This window comes from Cryptomeria japonica, chromosome 10, assembly GCF_030272615.1.
Source record: "Cryptomeria japonica chromosome 10, Sugi_1.0, whole genome shotgun sequence".
Classification (NCBI taxonomy): Eukaryota; Viridiplantae; Streptophyta; class Pinopsida; order Cupressales; family Cupressaceae; genus Cryptomeria; species Cryptomeria japonica.
Window position 1 is genome coordinate 361,245,122 of NC_081414.1, and position 24,213 is coordinate 361,269,334.

Below are 24,213 nucleotides of genomic sequence, written 5' to 3' on the forward strand. Positions count from 1 at the left end.
CGTAACAATCAAATTTCAGGTTCTTCTTCATGATATTGAAAATGAAGAGATATTATAGTGCATAAATGGTTAACAAAGTAAAACTTTATACAAATTTTGAAAACCTATTTACACATTATATCTATGACTAAATTTAATTATTATAATATAATATAGATGTTGTTTAACAGTATTACTACTTCGTGAATGATTAGTCAAGTGATTTTTTTTTCTTTTTTTAAAATATCATTTTGATAAATGATTTCAAATTTTGAATTTGCATAATATTTTACAAATGTTATTATTATACTTCTAAAAAGTATGATATACTTTTAATTATCATTAATCATATCAATACTGTTTGGTACTCTTCTCTTGATGCTGTGTCTTGGAAAAAGTATTTTGATATTCTCGGCCCTATTGAGCCTAAAATCAGATGTTTTAGGTGGCTGATTCTGCTTGACAGACTCCCTATTAGACAAGATGGTCACACTACTGCCATTTGCAGTCTCAGCAGGCTTCAAGAGTGTTGTCGAAAAAGGGCAGGCGCTGAGTAATGGTGATGTAAAGCGGCACGACTCCTCTAGAAGCAATGAAATTGTTGAAAGGCCCATTAAAATTCATGGATGTGGTCACAATCGTCACGTTCCGCTCCCGCATCCGGACTGCAAAGGTCGCCGTTCCGCCGCCAATGTCGAGCCCGATGCGGATTGTGCCCTTTTTCAGGGCCAGAACTTCATCGATGGAGTAATCGATGGATCCACCAGGGCGGAGCCAGCGGGTCTTCTCCCTGAATTGAAGGTCGAAACAGTCCTTGCAGTCGTCGAAACCCGGGTGGTTTTTTCTGTCGATGAGGCAGGCGCAATCTTTACAGGTGTAAGCAGTCCAGACGACAGAGGAATTGGGCGGAGTGGTCCACATACAGTCAGTAAATGGGAACGGTTCCTGGTAATTGGGGGAATTGTGGGGAATACAGCGGCGGCGGGGGAGCGGTTCGCAGCCCCAGAGCAGGAGCTTCTGGGCCAGAACTTCGTCTTTAGGGCAGAGCTCCCCGGGCTTATAGTCCATGTACTGGTTGAGATCATCCTTGAACAATGCACATGCCTGTCCCACAGAGGGATAAATGGTGTCTGATCCGATGTTGGGACTGTTCCCCAGAGGAAGCTTCTTTGGGGAAATGAATTCCCTCAGCTCCGCCGGCAGCGATCCTCCTCCCCACTTCAGCCATGGGTCGTCTGGGTCATTGCTGTTTGGGTGTTGAACAGAGGATCTCAGAAACTGTGTGAGCTGAGCGATCTGGGCTTTTAGTTCTTCCGAGAGCTCTTTTGATGATTGTAGCTCCCGCCTTGTCTGGTTAAGACTCGCTATTAGCTCCTCGTTCCCCTGCATTGCACGATTTGAGGAGAGATTTTGGCTGTGGGTGGAGTCATTGTCGGGGTGGAGATACTGCAGGGGAATCCAGTGAAATGGGCCGGAGAAGAGGAAAATAGAGGTCAAATTTGTGCACAAAATGAGCAAAATGATGTGCAACTTCGATGAGTCTCCGGCCTTCCATTTTGAATTTCCGTCGGAAGACATTGAAAAGAAGGGCGAGAAGGAAAATTGGGTACACTCCAGAGCCCTTCAGAGCCCGCGTTCCTGTTTTATGGAAACTTTCTGTTGATGGTTTTTAACTAGAGATGGGTATTGAGATATGTGACAAAAGCTTCTCGGTCCGCCCCACGCGCTTCTCATGGCTTTCTATGCCCGCATTAACTTCCATATGCACGTTACAAACAAGATGTCGCTTGCACTGATGGATTCTTCCGGACTCACGCGATTATGATCGATTTGAGATCAAAGCCATGTCATTTATCGATTGCATGGCTGTGAATTCCTCCGTTCCTGGTGCAGAGCTTAGAATTATGTGATAAAGTTGCATGAGTTGGGAAATGCATGGACGACCGAGCCTAGCCTTGTATTTTGTAGCGTCTCTTTCTTTTATTGATCTGAAGCCAACTTTGGAGCTTCTCACGTTTACTATAAAATCTATCAAATAAATTAAAAAACTTTTGTTGATGTCTGCAATATGGATTTTATCATTAAATCAAGCCTTTTGATTTGAGATATTATTTTTTATCTTTTGATTTGGGAAATTACTTTTTATCTTTTGATTTTATGAATTATTTTTTTACGTTGATTGAGAAACACGAGAATTTGTATCATTTTGAACACGACAATTTGTGTCATTTTGATTTAGGTATATGAAAATTAAAAATTAAAAATTAGATTAATGGAAGGGGCACAATTACATCATGTTGTGTACTTAAATATGTTTTATCTATCAAAATTAACAATCAAATTAAAAAATATTATTAAATTTTATAAAAGATCTAGTTAATGTGTTGCTCTATTTTTTAAGGTGTTAAATTTAGAATACAATATGTTTGGAAGACATCATTATATATACAATTTGTAATATTGAATGTAAATAAAAAATATAAATTTTAATAATTTATAAATTATGTTGTTGGTTTGCACTACCTGATTTTCCTAGTCAAGGTTATTTCAAACTTGGTTTGAGATTGGGTTCAATTTTATTGGGAGTGACATAGGAGGTAGTTTAGAGATTGTGGGTTCTTTTAAGCTTGGTTTAAGATTTGATCCAATTTTATTGGGAGTGGCATAGGAGGTAGTTTACAGATTGTAGGTTCTTTTAAACTTGGTTTGAGATTTGGTCCAATTTTATTGGGAGTGGCATAAGAGGCAGTTTAGAGATCATGGTTCATCTTGGATGAACCTAAATCAAATTTGGTAGGATTTGACTGAACCCAAACAAAGCTTGTGCATTTTCAAAAAAATGTTTTTGCTTTCTTAATTCATTTTTGACCTTTGAATTTTTGACTAAAACAAATCCCTAACCTAAATGTGACTTGTAAAGCATTTGAAAGACTATAACAAGGTAGTTTTACCTTGTTGTGAATGAAATAATTTGCATAAGGAATTGAATAAATTGCACAATAGAATAATATAGTGAGAAATATACTACTATCATTTGATAATACTTGAGAATAATAAGGCACTTTGGGTGAAGAAATGTTCAAAAACTTTTAAGAACACAATTTGTAATACAATAATCATAAACTAACCACTAGCTTCTATATATACCCTACTTATTCCTTAGATGCCACCTAAACAAACATAACTACATGTATACAATTGTTAATGATCATATAACTTACTTAAGAGCTATGGTAGTCGTAAGTTGATTACTCATATCCCTATGCACAATATAGGATTAAAAGAGCATAGCATGCCTCCTTCACTCAAGCATTTTCCTTAATGTTGATCAATTATGTATGTTTCTACATAAAACCTTTATCATGGGTAAGCCCAAAAAGTTGGGTCCACCTTTTGGTAAAAAGAGGAAGTCTTTTTCTTGAAAATCAAAATTGTGTGTCGAAGCACTTACACAAAATATTAACATGGTTCAAAATATGAAACACAAAATTCCATGTCTATATTCAAAGATGTAATTTTATTTAATATATAGAAGATAAAGTTGATTTCATATAAGATTTATAGAAAAATGGTTTTCTTCAAGTCCTATGTTTTGAACCCAAACATGCATGTGTATGGTTAACATAATTTAATTCAAATAAAATTATCATTTTTAATTCTTTTGATGAAGTGTGTGTGTGTGTGTGTGTGTGTGTGTGTACATGTATATATGTATGTACATATAGATAGATAGATAGATAGATAGATAGATAAAAGTGTGAAAATGAGAAATGTGATGAATTGGAAATAAATGTCTCTACAATTTCTGATAGAGATGCCCATGCTTATCATCATACTACCCTCATTGATAGAGTATTGGGTGGTTATTGCAGTAGAGAGGAAATAAGGAGATGTGTTAGACAACATTGGAAGAAAGCATATGGAATCTACTTCATGGCTAAACACTTTTTTCTGGTCAACATTTTTAGCAAAGAAGACAGAGATGAAATCTTAAAGGAAAGTCCATGGAAAATCAACAACATATGTTTATACCCAGAAATGGGTATTGAATTCCAATCCCAGAGAGATAAACCCCTCTTGCGGCCTAATATGGTTAAGACTATATGATCTCTGTTGGATATTGTTGCTGCTAGGATATGTTGTTGTCATTGATGTTAACATATTCTTGTGTTTTGGTGCTCCGATATTGCAAAGAGTTGATATGGTTGGTTTATCTATTTGGGATGTTGAATCAACTAGAGATACTTAATTCTTTAGTGGTTTCAGTGATCCAAAAGTTTACTTGATCATATCATTTGATTTGGATTGAGGTTTTCTGTTTAGTGGTAGGCAAAGTCTGGTATTTGATCCATTTTGCTCCGATGTGATCTGATCTTGAGTTGTGGATTTGGGATAGTGTCTGAGATGTTCATGTGTATCTTCATTTCAGATGGTTCATGATTTGGTGCTCCGCAAGTTATCTTTCTAGTCCAAATTGTTGTTGTTAAGTGTTCTTGAGTGTTAACGTGTTGATCGATGAAGATGTTAATAAGTGGCGTTGGTGCAACTATTATGGATGGTTCTAATGTTCTCATAGGTGATTCCTAATTGTGTTATATTTGTTTTGGTAGTTCGTATTGATCTTTGTGCACGGTATTGAAGATCTTTTGGGTCTAGTGATATTCTTCATGTTATGCAGTATTCTCAGTGGTGTAGCATGTTGCGGTTGATCTTAGCAAGATTTATGGTGGTGTTGCGTGTTCGGGGATTTGATTTGGGTCCATGCTATGTTGTTTATGACATTGTATTGGTCTGGTGTTTTATTTATGTATTGTGTGATGTAATTTTGTAATTAGGTATTAAGGGTTTGGTCGACCTTGTAGTCAAGGTTGATGATTTATATATATGGGTGTCATACTCATGTAATTGGGTATAGGTGTTGTGTCTGCATTATCAGAGAGTGGTATATGTGCGAATAAGCGAAATCATCTTTCGGTGTGGTGTATTGAGTAGAGAGTGTTGTAGAGCAGACAAATGAGATTAATTGGAACTGTCATCAAGCATTATGAGATGATATTCTTTCAGTTCATCTTAACTAGATTGTAGTCCAAATATTTTTGTGAGGTAGTGAACCTTCCCTAAGGGTTGTAGCCTTTCGGGTCATTATATTTTGAGCAGTGAGCTCTAGGTAGTGTGCCTAAATGCATGTGCATTCTCTATTGTAATATTTACACATACTACTATAGAGTATCATCTTATTGTGGGTAGGTTCCCACTGTGGTTTTTCCCTTAACCGGGTTTTCTACATGAAAATATTGGTGTTATGTGTGTTGCTCTTATTGTGTTTATCTTTATTCTTGCTACAATTAATCATATATGAGGTTGTGCTTAGTTTGTTTAATCTGGTGAAAACTGATCCACCCCCCTCGCTCTCAGTTTTCCTTCATTGTTGTTGCCAACAATTGGTATCAGAGCTAGATCCTCCGGAAGAAGCTTAACCACTTGAGGAGATCCGAGATGACAACCTATGTGTTCAAGAAAGAGAGTTTGAGATTCGATGGAAATAATTACATTGTATGGAAGGACCAGATGGAAGTTCATTTGAAGTGTCTTGGAGATGCTTATTGGAAGATTACAAAGAATACCTATAATGTTCCTCAGGATTGGACCGGTTACTACTGCTGAAATCAAGGATGCTGAATATAACATAAGAGCCAAGGAAGCATTGTTGAGTGTCTTGATTGATTCAGAGATGACTATTATGATGGGTTTGTAGACTGCACATGGGATCTGGGAGAACTTAGAGACATTGTATGAAGGAGATAAACATGTCAAAGTTTTTAAATTAAAGAGTTTGAAAGGAAATTATGAGATGCTGAAGATGTGAGAAGATGAGAATATATCTATCTTTATGGATAAGGTGAATGAACTTTTCCTAGGTATCAGATGTGCTAGTGGAACTCTTGAAGAAGATGCGATTGTTTCTAAAGTACTGAGATACTTGCCTCCTGTTTACAAGCCTAAAGTAGCTGCTATTGATGAGATCAAAAGTGTGACTACTGTGACTAGGGACATGCTAGTTGGTAAGCTTGCTACATTTGAATTGAGAGAGTTTGGAGAATCACATGGAAAATCTGAGAGTGAATTTAGAGCCTCTATATTCGAGAAGCAAAAGTATGAACCAAGAGAGAGTTCATGTTGGGTTTCCAGATATAAAAGAGAAAAGAGAGAGATGGAAGAGCAAGAAAGAGAAATGGAAGAGCTTGAAGACCTTATTGCTAGAAGATTGCCTAAGGGAGCTTGTAAGAATTATAGAAAGTTACCTTTGAAATGTTTCTCTTGTAATAAGATAGGACATTTTTCTTCTAGGTGTCCTAAAAGAATGTCTAGGTATGATAAGCATGATAAATTTGAAAGACATGATAGATCTGATAAGCATGATATATGTGAGAAGCATGATAAGTCCTATAAAGCTAACCAAAAGTTCAGATATCAGAAGAAATGCTATTATGTTGCTAATGAAGGCGTGATAGATGAAGAATTTGAGAATGGGAATTCAGAAGATGAATTTTTATTTATTGCTATCAAAGAAGATGATCCGGTACCGGTGAATTCTACAAGATGCATTGTTGAGGAGAAAGCTTTGGTTGCAAAGATTGAAGAGAAAGATGAATGGGTAATTGACAACGGTTGTTCACATCATATGATAGGTGATAAAAGAAAATTTTGTGAATATGGAGAAGTATGATGGTGGTATAGTGAGATTTGGAGATGACAAAGCTTGTGTGATTCGTGATAGAGGTTCAATTTGTTTTGATGGTAAGCATAATATTGATGATGTCTTATATGTTGAAGGTTTGAAGCAATAATCTTTTGAGTGTTGGAAAGATGGTTGACAAGGGATATGATTTGCAATTCAAGAATGGTAAATATAAGATTCTAAATGCCTCTGGTATAGAGATTGCATCAAGGACTAAAACTAAAGGTAATATCTTTCACTTGAAATGCTGGTGAGAAAATTTGTTTGATTGATCAGATTGATGAAAGTTGGTTGTGGCATATAAGGATGTTTCATGTTAATTTTGACTGCATGATAAGGATAAGCTCTACTCAAGCTGTTAGGGATTTATCTAAAATTGTGAAGCCATCTAATCCAGTATGTAAAGAATGCCAGTTGGGAAAGCTAACTAGTACTACATTCAAAAGTAAGTTGTATACATTTAATGGTTCATTGGATCTTGGCTTACTGATTTGTGTGGTCCTACAAGAGTGAGAAGCATGTAGAGTGGCATGCATTTCATGTTGTTGATTGATGATTATTCTAGGATGATGTGGGTTACCTTTCTAAGGGAGAAATCAGAAGCACTGGAGAAATTCAAGATATTCAAAGCTAAGGTGGAGACTGAGACAGGGTTGAAGCTAAAGTGTCTAAGATGTGACAAAGGAGGATAATTTACATCTGGTGAGTTTGATTCATTTTGTGAGAGGAATGGAATAAGAAGACAATTATATGCTCCTAGAACCCCTTAGTAGAATGAAGTTGTTGAAGGAAAGAACATAACCATTTTGGATGTTGCTAGGACTATGTTGATTGAAGGAAATGTTGCACAAACCTTTTGGAGAGAAGTTGTTAGCACCGCTATTTACACATTCAACTAGATGCATATAAATGGTGATTCCGGTAAGACTCCTTATGAGTTATGGTTTGGTCATGTTTCTATAGTTAGATATTTTAGAATTTTTGGAAGCAAATGCTATATCAAGAGAGATTAGGATATAGGAAAGTTTGATGCAAGATGTGATTAAGGAATCTTCTTGGGATATTCTACAAAGAGAAAGGCCTATCGGTGTTACAATAAGAGGTTAAGGAATATAGTAGATAGTGAAAATGTGAATGTTGATGAATGTCAAATCAAAGCATGTAGATATGAGTTTGATGATCCAGATGTTTTTTCAAAGCCTGTGCAGACTGAGATCTTAAAGCAGAATGCTTCGATAGAGACAGTTAATACTGATATTGCTGCTGTCGGTGAAGACGTTCAAGAACTAGAGAATCAGAACAATTAGAAGACTCCGAGGTATGTGGAATTGAATCATTGAGAAAATCAGATTATTGGTGATAAAAATAAAGATGTAATGACTAGAAGAAGGATTGCCACTGAAGAGATATGTTTGATTTTAAATATTGAACCTAAAGATGTTGTAGAAGCATGTAAAGATGAGAATTGGATAAAAGATATGGAAGAAGAGTTGAATTAGATTGAGAAGAATAACACATGGGAGCTTGTTCTAAGACCTAAATATAAAAATGTGATTGGCACTAAATGGGTGTTTCAGAATAAACTGAATGAAGTTGGTGAAGTGGTTAGAAAAAAAAGCAAGACTAGTATGTAAGGGATGTTCTCAATGGAAGGAATTGATTATGAAGAGACATTTTCTCCGGTAGCCAGAATTGAAGCTGTTAGATTATTGCTTGCATATGTTGCTTACAAAAATTTCAAAGTATCTCAGATGGATGTTAAGTCAGCCTTTTGAATGGACATTTGGAAGAAAGGAAGTCTACATTGAGAAACCAGATGGGTTTTCATTATGAGATGAAGGAGACATGGTATACAAATTCAAGAAAACACTCTTTGGACTGAAGCAAGCCCCTAGAGCCTGGTATGTTAGATTGGACATAAATTTGATGAAGTTGAGAATCTGTAAAGGTACTGCTGATAGTGATTTGTACTTCAAGGTTGATAATGATAACATTTTGATTGTTGAAGTTTTTTTTTATGACATTATTTTTGGAAGAGATGATGATTTGAGTATGAAGTTTGTTGATGATATGCAAAAAGAGTTTGAGATGTCTATGATAGTTGAAATTAAATTCTTCTTAGGATTGCAGATTTCATAGATTTACAAAGGCATTTCCATTTCTCAATCTAAGTATGTGAAGGAATTGTTGAAGTTGTTTGGGTTAGATGATTCTAAACCTGTTGGAACTCCTATAGTCACTGGATGCAAGTTGTCTAAGCATGATGAATCTCAGAAAGTTAATCAGACTTTGTATAGATCTATTATTGGTGGATTGTTATACTTGACTCAGACTAGACCCGATATTATGCATGTTGTTTGTCTTTGTGCTAGATTTCAAGTTGATCCTAAAGAGCGTCATGCTACAGTTGTGAAGAGGATTTTCAGATACTTGAAGGGGACAGTTGACTATGGTTTATGGTATCCAAAGAATGATGATTTCATGTTATGTGCTTATACTGATGCAGATTGGGCAAGTGATGTTGATGATCAGAAGAGCACTACCAGTGGAGCCTTCTTTTTGGGAAATAAGTTGGTTTCATGGTACAGTAAGAAAAAAGATGTTATATCTCTAACTACTACTGAAGTCGAATGCATTGTTGTTGCTAGCAATTGTACTTAGGTAGTTTGGATGAAACAAATATTGGAGGATATTAGAGTTGTGTATGATGAGACTATTGTTATATACTATGACAATTCAAGTGCTATCAATATTTCCAAGAATCTGGTACTGCATTCTAAAACAAAGCATATATCAATTAAGTATCATTTCTTGAGGGAGAAAGTCAGTGATGAAGAAGTTAGATTGGAGTATGTATCTACAAAGGATCAGATTGCATATATCTTTACTAAGACTTTGCCTTCAGATACATTTGTATACTTGAGAGAAAAATTAGGGTTCTCTTCCCCTCTTGATGAGAACTAGATGCATTGTGATGCATCAATCCGATGGACTTCAGAGTCTTATCTTCTTATTCGGATTGATGAGTTGGTGCTGCTACTCAGCAAGAGTAGTCAGTGAGTGATTCAAATGATTAGACTTGATGAGTTTATCCTAAGAGGGAGATATTGTCCTTATTAGAGGGAGAGGAGCATGATTTGTATTTTGTCTTTGGCATTGTTGTCAAAGGGGGAGAGAAGAATGTGAAAAACTGCTTTATCTTTGAAGCTTTGTGTGCATGATCTTAGGGGGAGTTTGTTGGAGATTGCTGGTGTTGATTTTTTCCTTTGCATTGATTTTTTTTCACATTCATATGTTGCCATCAATGCCAAAGGGGGGGATTGTTGGATATTGTTGCTACTAGGATATGTTGTTGTCATTGATGTCAACATATTCCTGTGTTTTGGTGCTCTGGTATTACAGAGAGTTGATCTAGTTGATTTATCTATTTGGGACGCCGAATCAATTAGAGATACTTCATTCTTTATTGGTTTCATTGATCCAAAAGTTTACTTGATCATATCATTTGATTTGGATTGAGGTTTGGTTTTTCTGTTTAGTGGTTGGCAGAGTCTGGTATTTGATCCATTGTGCTCCAGTGTGATCTGATCTTGATTTGTGGATTTGGGATAGTGTCTGGGATGTTCATGTGTATCTTCATTTCAAATGGTTCATGATTTGGTGCTCTGCAAGTTATCTTTCGAGTCTGAATCGTTGTTGTTAAGTGTTCTTGAGTGTTAATGTGTTGATCGATGAAGATGTGAATAAGTGGTGTTGGTGTAGCTATTGTGGATAGTTATAACATGTTTTGTTGGTGTTTCCTAATCACGTTCTATTTGTTTTGGTGGTCCACATTGATCTTTGTGTATGGTATTGAAGATCTTTTGGGTCTGGTGATATTCTTCATGTCATGCGATATTTTCGGTGGTGTAGCATGTTGCGGTTGATCTTGGCAAGATTTATGGTGGTGTTGCGTGTTCGGGGATTTTATTTGGGTCCATGATATGTTGTTTAAGGCATTGTATTGGTTCGATGGTTTATTTTTGTATAGTGTGATGTAATTTTGTAATTAGGTATTAAGGGTCGACCCTGTAGTCAAGGCTGATGATCTGTATATATGGGTGTCATATTCATGTAATTTGGGTATGGGTGTTGTGTCTGCATTATCAAAGAGTGATATATGTGCGAATAAGAAAATTCATCTTTCGGTGTGGTGTATTGAGCAGAGTGTTGCAAAGAAGACAAATGAGATGAACCAGAATTGTCATCAAGCATTAGGAGATGTTATTCTTTCAGTTCATCTTAACCAGATTGTAGTCCAAATATTTTTGTAAGGTAGTGAACCTTCCCCGAGGGTTGTAGCCTTCTGGGTCATTATATTTTGAGCAGTGAGCTCTAGGAAATGTGCCTAAATGCATGTGCATTCCCCATTGTAATATTTACACATACTACTACAGAGTATCATCTTATTTTGGGTAGGTTCCCATCGTGGTTTTTCCCTTAACTGGGTTTTCAATGTCAAAATCTTAGTGTTATGTGTTAATAGGAAAAAGAGAGAAGAAGATGGTTTTCTACAAGAATAGTTATCTCTCAAAACCTACATGTTGAGATATAGGGGAGGAAATCCCTCCCTTGGAGGGTAATGAAGAACCTCACCTAGAATGTTAGGGGCTTAAATACCCCTAATAGACGATGCATGATCAAGTGCCAATTGGAGAATAAATTGATTGACTTCTTATTCAAAAATTAAAACTATCAACCATGGAGGCAGAGGTGTTTGTTAAACATTGCAAAGGTTGGGATGTGGGTTGTAATAACTTTGATGGGGCATAGGGGGGTCTATGATTAATATGGAGGCCTAATAAATTATTGGCTACTATGATGTATACAAAACCCAATTGGCTAAAGGCCCAAGTGAGAAGCTTAGCTTTAGATCTTAATTTTCACATATACAATGTTTACGAGCCTACGAAGATGGAAGATAAAAAGGACCTTTGGGAAGAACTTGTGCAAGGATTTATTGTAGGAAGGGATAAATTCATTGTCATGGGATATTTCAATACAATTCTTTATCTAAGTGAAATTGAAGTGTCTTAGAAGGATAACACAAACACAAATTGACTTTGTGGCCTTTGTCCAAACAAATGGTTTAATTGACATCAAATACGCGAATGGTACCTTCACTTGAAACAATATGCACGATGTGTTCATAAACATTATTGAATGCCTAGATCACTTCCTCATGTCTAAAGACTAGATGAACACTCCTCTTATATTGACATCTCACATCAAATCAAATCCAATATCCGATCACTACCCGATGGAACTACAAAGTGATGAAGAGTCTCTTCCACCCCATGTTATTTTAGGTTTCATAAAATGCGGCTCAAAATCTATCACTTGAAATACCTTATGCACACGTGGTGGTTAGAATCTAAAACCTTCATGGGCTCCAAAATGTTTGCATTTTACAAACAACTATACGTTCTCAAAGAAAAATTGAAAGAGTGGAATCATTAGTCCTTTGAGAATATTTTTACAAAAAAATCCGAGGATATAAAAAGATCTTGAGGATTTAAGTGAAATAGAATTATAGACAATGGAATGAATCAAGTAGAATATGAGAAAGAGAAATAAATTCTAATGGACTACGCGGAAGTATTGACAAGGGAAGAGTTGTATTGGAATAAAAGTCTAGAGAAGTATGACTTCAAGAGGGAGATTCCAATAAATTTTTTTTCATAATATGATCAAGATGAAGTGAAGTCAACTAAAAAATGTAGGAGGGTGGTCACTATCAGACCCTAAAGATATATAGGCTGAAGGTGTTAAATTATACCAAGAATTGTTGGGATCTAATGGAGACGTTGAACCATTACAAAATTAGTTTGTGAGAGATATTCCTCACCTCGTCTAACGATCGTTTCCTATGAGGAAGTTGTAGCATCGTAAATTCTATACCCTTAAATGGGTGGTACAATTCCACGCTTAGGTTAGCACCCGCCTTAGTGTGTTTGTATCTTGTATTTCAAATTCTCTTTAAGAATTTAGTTAATTAATTTAATTAAATCTAAAGTCTTCTTTTATCCCTCTTGTAGCATCCTAAAATTGCACCCCTTGCAATTTTTGATCACATTTGGGTCTTCGCCTTAGTGTTTGCACCTTGGCCTGATCGAAGACCTAATTATGCTCATACATGTCATAAATTTCATCTAGCTCAAAGATGCACCTCATTGCCAGCTTGATCCTACCCCAAAATAGGGCAGGACCAAGGTGTGGTGCCCTGGTCCTCACTAGGAATAGGGTGTAGCGCCTTGGTCCTCACTAATGGGGACCTATTTTGGAGTCCCTGCCCTATCTCAAATTTGAGCGGGAAAAATCCCCTCCATGTCGGCTCATGTCAGAAAATTAATTCATTTTCCCTTCGGGCAAGTATATAAGAGGGATTTCCCCTCTCATTTGAACAATCAAGCATCCAAAAGCACACACAAGAGGTCTTCAAGCATTCAAGAGATCAAGCATTCAAGCATTCAAGAACAATTGAGCATTTTCAGTCTCCCTTCAAGATTTGGAACAACAATATAGTCAAGATTTCAAGCATTGAAGAGGAGATCATCATCTAAATTCATGAAGCCTCAATTCCACATGGAGGCAAGAAAAACTTCACAAGAAGGTACAAGCATTTCATTTTTCAGTCAATTCAACATCCCCTCAAAGAGGAGGATTTCTACTTTCAACCATTTCAATTACATTATTTCAACCACTTGGTTAATTCCAAAACTAGAGTTTGACATAAAGGCAAGCCCCTATCCCCAACACATTTCCCTTTCCTTCTGTGTGCAAAAATAGGTGCATAGCTATATCTATCGGGATAAGCTTCAAATACAAAGATGAAAAAACCCTTTTCGGTGATCGAAAATTTTGAAGGACCAAGAGGGGGCGTCCTGGTCCCTACACACGGTCCTTGCTACTTTTGGCAGTTTTTGAAGAGCAGTTCTGAATCATATCATACTTCTTAGATCCATGTGCACGAGACAATCCCGAATTTACAACTCACTGTTTTCTTAGATTTGTCTTCATTTCTAGCACTTAGTCTTAATTCAACTAGTCAACTTACAAAAGAGGGTCAAAAACACATTCCATTTCAATCAATCGACTTAGTATTCAATTCTAATATGATTAGTGATTGAATCTAGTGGATTACCCCCCACCCCCGATTTTAATGTAAAGGCATCTCCCCATCTAAGCGAAAATAGGTGATTTGGTGATTTCTCCTTCTATGTTGCAAATTGTCAAGTCACCTATTTTTCCCCTTTACATTTTGGTGAACCCAACGTGTCTTATCCTTACTTTTGATTTTCATTTTCAGATTTGATTCATATGCAATTTATGGTTCAAATTTTCAATTACAAGTTTAATTTCCTTGCAATTTTAAAAACTTTAGAGGTTAAATTCACAAAAACCCTGATTCTTAGATTCAAAATTAAACTTGTGATTTGTCTAAATTGGATTAATTGTTTCAGATCTGAGAACTCTTCAATTGTACAATTCAAGTTTTCATTTACGTGTTCAATTTTCAACAATTTTTTTAAAATTAAGTGGTTAAATAAAAAAACCCTAGTTTTTTATTTTAAAATTGAACATGTGGATTGTGTAGATCTTGAATTAATTTTAAGATTTGAGTTCTTGCTTCAATTTCAAAATTCACATTCCCACCTTATACATTCAAAATTTAAAATTTAAATTTTTAAAATTAAGCAGTTTATGCAACAAACCCTAATTTTTAAATTTAAATTAATTTTGTGCAATTTCCAATTTCCTTTAAGCATTTAATCAATCTAAAGCTTTCTTTTGTCCTCCTAAAAGTTGGCCCTTAACCTTAAGTGTGCCCTTTTTTGTTTCTTCTTTTCAATTAACCATCTTATTGAACATCCTAGGTGTGTCCTATTTCGACCTTCAAGGCTTGATTTCGCATATCTAAACATCTCCAATTTACATATCCTTCTAGAATTCGCATTAAAACCACAATATCTTTCTTCCTTGGAAATTTGGTAAAACGTTGATCGAATCAGAAGGGGGCTTCCTGGTCTTGACTTTTTCTCCCCAAATTTTGGGAGCCTGTTTTGACTGTATTTTACTGTTCAATTCCAGAGGTTTGTGAAATTTTATTGATTTTAGGCCACCCTAAGGTCGAAGGCGAATCTGAATTTCAACATTTCATTTTTCAATTTAAATTTTAAAATTAAGTGGTTAATTACATACACCCTAATTTTTAAATTAAATTGATTTCTTCAATAATTCAACATTTTAAAATTTAAAATTTAAAAAATTAAGAGGTTAGTTTTGGACAACTCTAATTTTAAATTTAAATCTCCCCTCTTAATTTTCAATTTTAAAATTAAGAGGTTATTTTCACTAGGCCCTAATTTTAAAATTCAGTCGCCTTTGGATAATTCTCAATTTTCTAGGAGATTGCATTATTGCTCTTTGTTCTTTCAATTAATTTGTTTATCTAATTGGGTAATCATTCTTCCTAGAATTTTGCATTATTCAATTATTTTGCAGCTTAGATTCCAAAATTCAAATTTCACAATACAAAATTCAAATTTCCAATTTCCCTCCCTTAGTGCATGAGTTTTACTACTATTAGTCCTGCCTATAGTATCCCCGTAAGAAGAAGTTGTAGAATTAAGGCTGCCTAAGGGTTAATTACCAAGGAGATGGAGCCTAATTTGGCTAGCTTTTTCAATGAGGATATTGGTGGTTCTTCCAATCCTATAGATATCCCCGTTTATCCTCTTGATAACTCTCATGATGAGGAGGAATTACTAACTAGGGTATCCATTGACCAATTGGCGAAAATGGACAATCAATTTGACAATCTTCAACAATGGATGAGTCAAGAATACCTGGAAAGTGAGGCTCTCCCAATGATTGAAGGATTAAAACAAATGATTCAAAGTGATAAACATGGTGTTGATATCTTGCATGGAATTTCTCATATTGTTGATTCTAATATTATTCCCTTGAAGAGTTGTGTTGAAGCCCTACATTTTACATAACCTCCTAGTCAATTTAATTAGTCCATTCCTTTGACAACTCCTATGGCTAGTGTTCCCACCTTTACATCAAATATCATGGCTACATCTACACAATATGTCATACTTACAAGTGTTAGTCATGGGGGAAATACCTCTTCTTTCATTCCTCCTACCATGAGTGCTCCCCTTGTTACCCAATCACCTTCACCACCTATAAATGTTAGTCAAGGGGGCAACTCCTTCAATCACAATTCCTTCATTCCTCCTATGAGTCTTCCATTTGTTACCCATCTTTTCCAATACCTACCTACCATAGTGTTCGGCCTCCTTATTCTCAATCTCTTCCTTCATTCAAGAATGTTACTCCTCCGTCTCAATCCAACATGTCTAATTTCAATCCTTCTACCAAAGCTACCATCAATAATCTAGCTCAAACAATTTCCTCCTTACAACGACAAATAGCTTCTATGAATCAATCTAAGTATAGTGTGCCCAGATTTGATGTTATGAGGCCATTATCCAATGGCATTGTTAGAGATGTCCCCCCCAAACATGTAAAAGTCCCTCAATAGGAACTTTATAATGGAACAGGTGATCCCTTAACTCATGTAAAAACATTCCAAACTTTGTGTAGTGACTTTACTCATGATCAAAGATTGTTAGCAAATTATTTTACTAGAAAATTAAGGGATAAAGCTTTGCAATGGTATTGTTCTTTGCCTCCTTATTCTATTACCCTTTTTCAACAATTGGATAATGCTTTTATTCAACAATTTCATAATAAATTTGGTCCTAAAATTACTTTGACTGATTCGATGCATTGTAAACAAGGTGTCAAATAAAAAGAGTGTGATTTTCTTGGTAGACATAAGCATTTGTATTCTCAGATTTCTTTTCCTATTCTTGATCAAGATATCCAAGGAATTTTTATTGCTAATTTACAAAAAGAAATTAGGGATAAAATTCTCTTAACTAAGTTTACTTCCTTCCCATAGTTGTGCACAATACTTCAAAATTATTAACTGACTATGAGTCAATTGGTGCAATCTCCTTCCATGGCTCTGACTGATAAGGGTGAGTCAATTGGTGCAATCTCCTTCCATGGCTCTGACTGATAAGGGTGATAGTGCTCAACAACTATTTGTGAAGTTCAAACCAAACAAAGGATTCATCAAATTCAATGACAACAACAACAACAACAACAACATTCAAGTAGTAGCCACTATAGGTGTGCCTCCTTTGTCTAAATACTTTAAAAGAGAAAAAGAATTTACTCTGAATGAATATTTGCATAACATTATGTCTCAGTTATTACAAAGGAACGTGTTAAAAATTCCCCCAATCAAACCAATTGATCCATCTAAGACAAATTCACCTTAATTTGATGCTAAATCCTTTTGTCAATACCATCATCAACTTGCTCATGCCACTAAAAAGTGTTTTTCATTGAGAAGTAAGATTCAAGGTTTTATTGATAACAATACCATATCTGTGGCAGGTGTGAATGATAAAGGAAACAAATCCGTAGCTCCTCCTAATCAAAATCTTCATATTTTCACTGATCTGTTACCATCCCATTCTACTAATGTGATTGAGACTGATCATCTTGCTTTCTCTCCCAATGATGTTGGCCTTGAATCTAATAATGTGGTGAACCTTGTAGATCAATAAGAATCTCCTAAGGACTTGTGCATCACATTTGATCCTAGTGAGACCATTAAAGCACCTTATGGCCCATTATAAATAAGTGAAAAAATCAAAGGTATACATTCTAGAGGAGTGCTTATTGATCCCGCTTGCATGGTTAATGTGATAACTGAAGAATTTCTTTATACTTTGCAATTGCATCAAGTGATATATGATGATACTAATGTGGTAGTTAGAGTTTTTGATGGTTTCTCTTGTCTTGATATTGGTTCTATCACACTTCCTATTGATGTCAATACTAAATGCTTAGATGTGAAATTTGCTATCATTCTTACGTCCAATCAATTTTGTGTGAAGTTGGGACATCCTTGGCTCTCTTCCATGAAAGCGATCACTTCTACTATTCATAAGTATTTGAAATTTCCTCATAATGGTAAAATCACAATTATTAATCATAGCATGTATCAACCTGTAGTGAGGCATGTAGATGTTTGCCTTGACTACTTTTGGTCTAAACAATTCCAGCCTCTTCAATCTAGAAGTGATGCTCTCTTTAAATCATATCAAAATTGGAAAAATGAGATGATTTTATCTTTGAGTAAAACAAGAAATCCAACACTTAGCCTTCCTCATGATGATCATATGCCTCTTCTTGAGGATAAGGTTATTCTTCCTCCCAAGGAAACAAATAATCTACTTCCCAAAGAGACATTAATTCCTTCTTCCATGGATGTGTCTGTTCTCCCTCCCAAGGATATAAATGCTCCTCCTCCCAAATGTCAAGCTAAGGGTAGACCTATCCCTCCTCCTCATGATGGACCCGGTCTCATTTCTACACCACCCATTCCTCCTTTATATGGTGTGGTTCCTCCTCCTTCATCTTACGAAGAGAAGAAACATACCTCTTCTATTTTCCAACCTAAAATATCTCAGCCCATTCATTCTTCAATAAAAGAAGAGACAAAGCCTATACCTGGTGAACCTAAACCTTCTAAACTTTCAGCCAAAACTAGATGAAACTATTGTGCGAGAGAACGTCAACATAGACATTGTGCTAGAGCTTGTGATGTCGCTTCTCAAAGCATTTCTTCTCCTAAAACACTATCTGTTGATATGATTCTATTTTCTCCTAAACAAGATGTTCAACCTAATTCTCCAAGACACAAAATTCTTAAGACAAAATGATGGTTCAAGTTATATTCCTATTAGAGCTCCTATTTTTATTAATCTTGATGAAGAAATAGGTGAAAATATTGTTAATGATGAAAATGTTGATCCTAATATTTCTGATGATGAATATGAATATGTTGATGCTGACAATTATTTATTTGCAAAATTTTCAAAATCATTAATCCTAGCTCCTAGTAACGAACAAAGTGACTCAACATTAGAGCATGCTCCTTGTTTGGAACTTGTGATAGCTCTATCTACTTTGCTTGATATGGCTCCTCTTGCATGTTGTCCACCTTCCTCAAACAATGATCAGTAAGATCGGGGGGAGGATGACGCGCTTGATTAGCTTCATTAGCACCGTGGATTCTCTTTCTCTCTCTAGTCTTGGTTTTTTTTTTATCCTTCTTCTATTTGTTTTCTGATTCTTCTATTTGTTGTCCCTAGTATTGTCTACTTGAGGATGATGCATAGTGTTGAGATCTCTTTTGGTCTCTTCCATGTTAACTCAAAAGACACATGTGTTCTCTTCTTACATGGTGGTTTCCTTTCTTTCGGGGATGAGGACAATTCTATGCAGATAATATACATGATATACATGAGTTATCATAAAACGCATAGTGACTCCAAAGTTAAGTGAAGCCACCTCATACTTTGTGTTCATTATCCTTTGATTTATCCTCTCTTTGGGACTAAATTATTGCGATAATGTGCTTGATTTTTGGGTGTATCCTACGTTAAAGAAATTTCTCCTGGTAAGGCGTGTGCAATCACTTTAACGTGGGGGTATACACTCCGCTCATGATTCTCTATCTTGATAGCTAAGGTTACTTAGTGAGCTTGGTCTTTTCTTTGTAATTTTTGGTATTTTTCCTTTCATTGCTCATGGTAAGAGAACCTTGCTAGTTTGTAGTCATGGTTCTCTCTTTCTCTCTCATGATCTTCTCTTTTACCTTATCATTAAAGTTGTAAGATCCTAAAGTCCATTGGGGGCTTGGTGTATCTTGCCTCTTTGATGTGATGAAGGTATTTCAATCTAAAATCCTTGTACTTTACTGCGAGTATTTGTGTAAGCTTATACTCCCGCTAAAGTGGGGACTAAAAGTAGCATCCTAAAATTGCTTCCCTTGCAATTTTTTTATCACATTTGGGTCTTAGCCTTAGTGTTTGCGCCCCTCAAGGCCTGATCATAGACCTGATAATGCTCACACATGTCATAAATATCATCTAGCTCAAAGATTCACCTCATTGCCACCTTGATCCTACCCCAAAATAGGGCAGCAATAGAGTCAATATTTCAAGCATTGAAGAGGAGATCATCATCCTAATTCATGAAGTCCTGATTCCATGTGGAGGGAAGAAAAAATTCACAAGGAGGTACAAGCATTTCATTTTCAGTCAATTAAACATCCCCTCAAAGAGGAGGATTTCTACTTTTAGTCATTTTAATTACATTATTTCAACTAGTTAGTTAATTCCAAAATTGGGGTTTGACGTAAAGGAAAGCCCCTATCCTCAACAAATTTCCCTTTCCTTTTGTGTGCAAAAAACAAGTGTGCAACTATAACTGTAGACGTATAAAAATGACCACATTCCTAAATGAATATTTTATGTTCATTTCTCTATTTGATTAAATCCAATTTAATTAAATTATCCACATTCCTCTATTTAATTAAGTAAATTACTCAATTTATTTAAATAAATTCACTATACCATTTAATGAATAAATCATTTTATTCAATTAAATCCCCCTATCCACTTTTAATTAAATTTAAATCTAATTAAATAGTTATTCTAAATTGAATAAATCTAATTTATTTAATTTCCCCAAATTTCAACCAAATTGAATAAAATTATTTAATTCAATTTAAATCCTATTATCCCCCCCATCCACTTGCAAAATCCCAAACCCATTTATAATCCCTTCTAGAATCTTCTAAACACTTCTAATTAACCTAACCCTCCTCTAAACTTTGTCACATCCCTAAGCAAAGGGAAGTCACTTCTCAAATGGCTTAAAGTCTTTGATAACCATTAAAGGTTTTCAACCTTCAACCACCAAAACCCTTAAAGTCTTTGAAAACCATTGAAGGCTTCCAACCTTCAACCACTTAATCCCTAAAGTCTCCAATAACCATTAATGGTTAATTCAAACCCTCCCACATGGTTAAAACATTTGTTTTGACTCAACCTCTATCCAACCCAAGGGTCTCATCAGACCATTAATGCTTTGACCATGATTATCTCTTAATCATTTGCACAAAGGTTTATCCTTGGATTAACTCTTAATCCATTGGGTAATCCTAACTTAGACTTGACCCTTAGCCTTTAGATAACCATGAGGTCTTCTCAGGCCTTTAATGCCTCCAACCTCTTCTCTCAACCCAATCCTATGTTGACACTTGTCACCATTTCATTGGTGCCAATTGTGCACATGGATCCCCAACTTTCAAGCTTGGCCCTTTATTAAACCTTTCAATCTTGACCATCCATTGCCCTGTTTGTGCTATAAATAGAGCTCTCATTCCTCCATTCTAAACAATCATCTTTCAAATTTGAAGCATTATACTTATGCTCAAATTCTTTCAAGCTTTCATATCATTTTTATGCTCATCATTTAGCCTCTTTTAGATCAAGAATTAGACTAAATATACATGTTAGAATACTTCTTTTATCATTTTAGCTCAATCATAGAGTAAATATATCATGTTAGGATAGTATTCATACTAACCTCGTCATCTTATCATCAAGTGTATTGCATTTTAGAATCATACATAGCTTAATCTCCATTTCATACTAAAATCTATCAAAGCATCTCTCGTTCTCATATTTGCCATCCCTAAACCATTTTGCTCAGTAATCTGAGAGCAAAAACGTTGGTTTGAGGGACATTGTGAGATAGAGAACCATGGGACCCTCCTTGGGAAGCTGAGTAACACTACGTTACTCCATAGCTTGCATCAAGAAGTCCTGTGTGTGTGTGTGGACTAGTACTTTGAAATATTTTCACATATTTAGTTTTATCAGCCTACTTTTCCCGCATACAGTAACTATTGAGATTGTCATGCCTGTGAAGTGTGATACCTGCAGCTGCAACACAAACACTCAATAGATCATTACGAGCATGGTTAGCAAATAAGAAGCAAACGAAAGATGAACCATGACAAAGCGACCTATCGCAACCTAAGAGATGCGAGTGTGGATTCACTCTCATATCTGGATAAGCAATCCCAGTGACTTGACTACACCTAGATGGAGGATTTGAAATGATAATGATATGCAAAAATGAGATTGATTATGCTAGATTGATCCAAGAGACTATTTAAGCTAATGATATGCATGATTAAGCTATGATGATGATGCAATTAAGCTAGAAAAGAGATTGATTAAGCTACATGATTCAACAATTATGCTAAAAATGATTAAATTAAACTAAATCTAAGATGCAATTGCTTATAACAACAATTTTCAAATGATATGCCTATAGTAAAAATGCCTAAATTGATAATGAGATGGGATCCTTTGAGCTCCAAAATAGGGGGATATTTATAGGATTTCCAAGGCCAGAGGTGAGGTGGCAGGAATCAACGGTCAAGATTGAGTCTGAAGATATCAAGGGTGAAATTGGAGGAGGTTGGAGAAGAGGTTGGAGGAAGGGACACTTGTCATTTCTGTGGTGACAAGTGTCAAGAAGCCTTGCTCATAAAAGGGCAAGTGTCCAAGAGAGGAGACATGTGGCCAAAGTGCCATGTGTCTCAAGGGAAGAATATCCACACCATAGGAGGTTAGGGTAAGGAGGTTAGAATATGCAAGATAGGATGGGGTTGGTTAAACCCAAGGTTAGGTGGAATGGGTTAGGTTAGAGAGATGGTTAGGTTAGGTGGTTAGAAGTTAGGAGGCATGTGGGTAATTTGTATTTAAAAATTTAAATAATAGGAAAAGACTAATTAATTTTCAGCAACTCATAAATTGATTTGTTTTAATTAATTAGGGGATTAGAAGAATTGATTGAAATGGGGGGAAGATTAATTAATTTGAATTAATTAATCAAAGGAGACCATGGAATGACCTTAATGAATAAATCCTTATATTTATTAATAAGTAGATGAAAGAGAGAATTTAATCAAATTGCCTAATGCATTCAATTCAATTAGGAAGGGGGATTAATTAAATAATTTCTTATTTAATTAATTATCTTTAGACCATTTTTAGGTGTATACATTTTGCCCCTCTTTGAAGTGAGGTGTGATGACGCATTGATTCAAATAATAATCTCATTGTGATGATGATATTGGTTTGATAGGACGCCCCAGCTATTGATTGATAAATTGTGATACGATGATGCCCCCTCGGGAGATCAATTAAGATAATTGACCTTTGGAGTTTTGGATCTTTGCGAAATTGATACCACGATTAGAAATGATTTGATTTTTCCAACTATGGTTGATGAAAATGTGAGTTCTACAATCAGGGTGATGTGGTTCTTGATTATTGATAAAGCTTGATTGATTAGATTGATAAGATCGAGATTCAGTTTGGTTTCAGGAATGACACCTCCTGTATAAGACAAAGATGATCAAAGCATCTAGTTTCAGGAATGATATCATGTATAAGACATGATTAGAACGTCTGGTTCCAGGAAAGATACATCCTGTATGAGACATAATAGGATAGATTAGATGTGATCGATTGATAGAATTGATAAGGTCAACATCCAATATTTAGATATTTTATGATGAATATGATAATGAGACACCAAGCACAAAATCAAATGGTAGTATTTGTGAAAAGAAGTTTTCAAGAAATGCCAATCACCATTAATGAGTTACATCAACATATGGAAAATATGCCGCACTCTCATCTAGTTGATATACTAATGCATTTCAGAACCAAATTAAGGGGTACAAGGTCTTACAATTGGGCACAATGTTGTGTAGAATTGATAGATATGCTTCATCAAATTGACACTCCTACAATATTCTTTACATTGAGTGTTGTCGACATGTATTGGACTGATTTGCGTGCATTAATGCTAGGATCACCATCGTCTACTCCACATGAAGCATAAAATTGGTGAAAATAAAATGTTATAGATTATTCTCATATTATTGTGTAATACATGGACTTAAGACATTCAATATTTGGGAAAGAAATTCTACAAAAATGAATGAATGTTAAAGATTATTGGACCAGATATGAGTGGCAACATAGGGGGTCACCACATGTGCATGGGTTCATCTGGATGCATGGAGCACCAAATATGAACAACATCAATTGGTCAAATGAGGAGCAAAAGAAAAATGTTGAGAACTATTTTCATTCCATTGCCCATGCATGGAATCCTAGAAAAGATCCACATCAACAAAATATACAGGCATGTACATAAATATTTTTCATAGACATCTAATATATCACATGGACTACTTATAACTAACCAAATAACTAATAAATTAATTTGTGTTTACAATTGTAGGCATTTCAAAGTTTTCACCAACATCCATGTTTAAAAAATACAACATAGCTTGCAAAGATATATGTTGAATGTTTCTATGAAGAGATACTAAACTCTGTAGAACGACACACAGTGTGTAGGGAGGGTGCATGCCTATGAAAAAAAGGAGGAAGGATGGTTTGTAGGTGAATATTTAATTACTCAAA

At 35.4% G+C, this 24,213-nt stretch overlaps 1 protein-coding gene across 1 annotated transcript; it reads right to left on the reverse strand.

Annotated features, from left to right (window-relative positions):
- Positions 1 to 299: 299 nt before the first annotated feature.
- On the reverse strand, positions 300 to 1,773 carry LOC131042810 (probable methyltransferase At1g29790). The gene has a single exon (XM_057976131.2). The coding sequence runs from the start codon at positions 1,555 to 1,557 to the stop codon at positions 490 to 492; it is 1,068 nt and encodes a 355-aa protein (XP_057832114.2). The 5' UTR covers positions 1,558 to 1,773; the 3' UTR covers positions 300 to 489.
- Between the last annotated feature and the right edge of the window lie 22,440 nt (positions 1,774 to 24,213).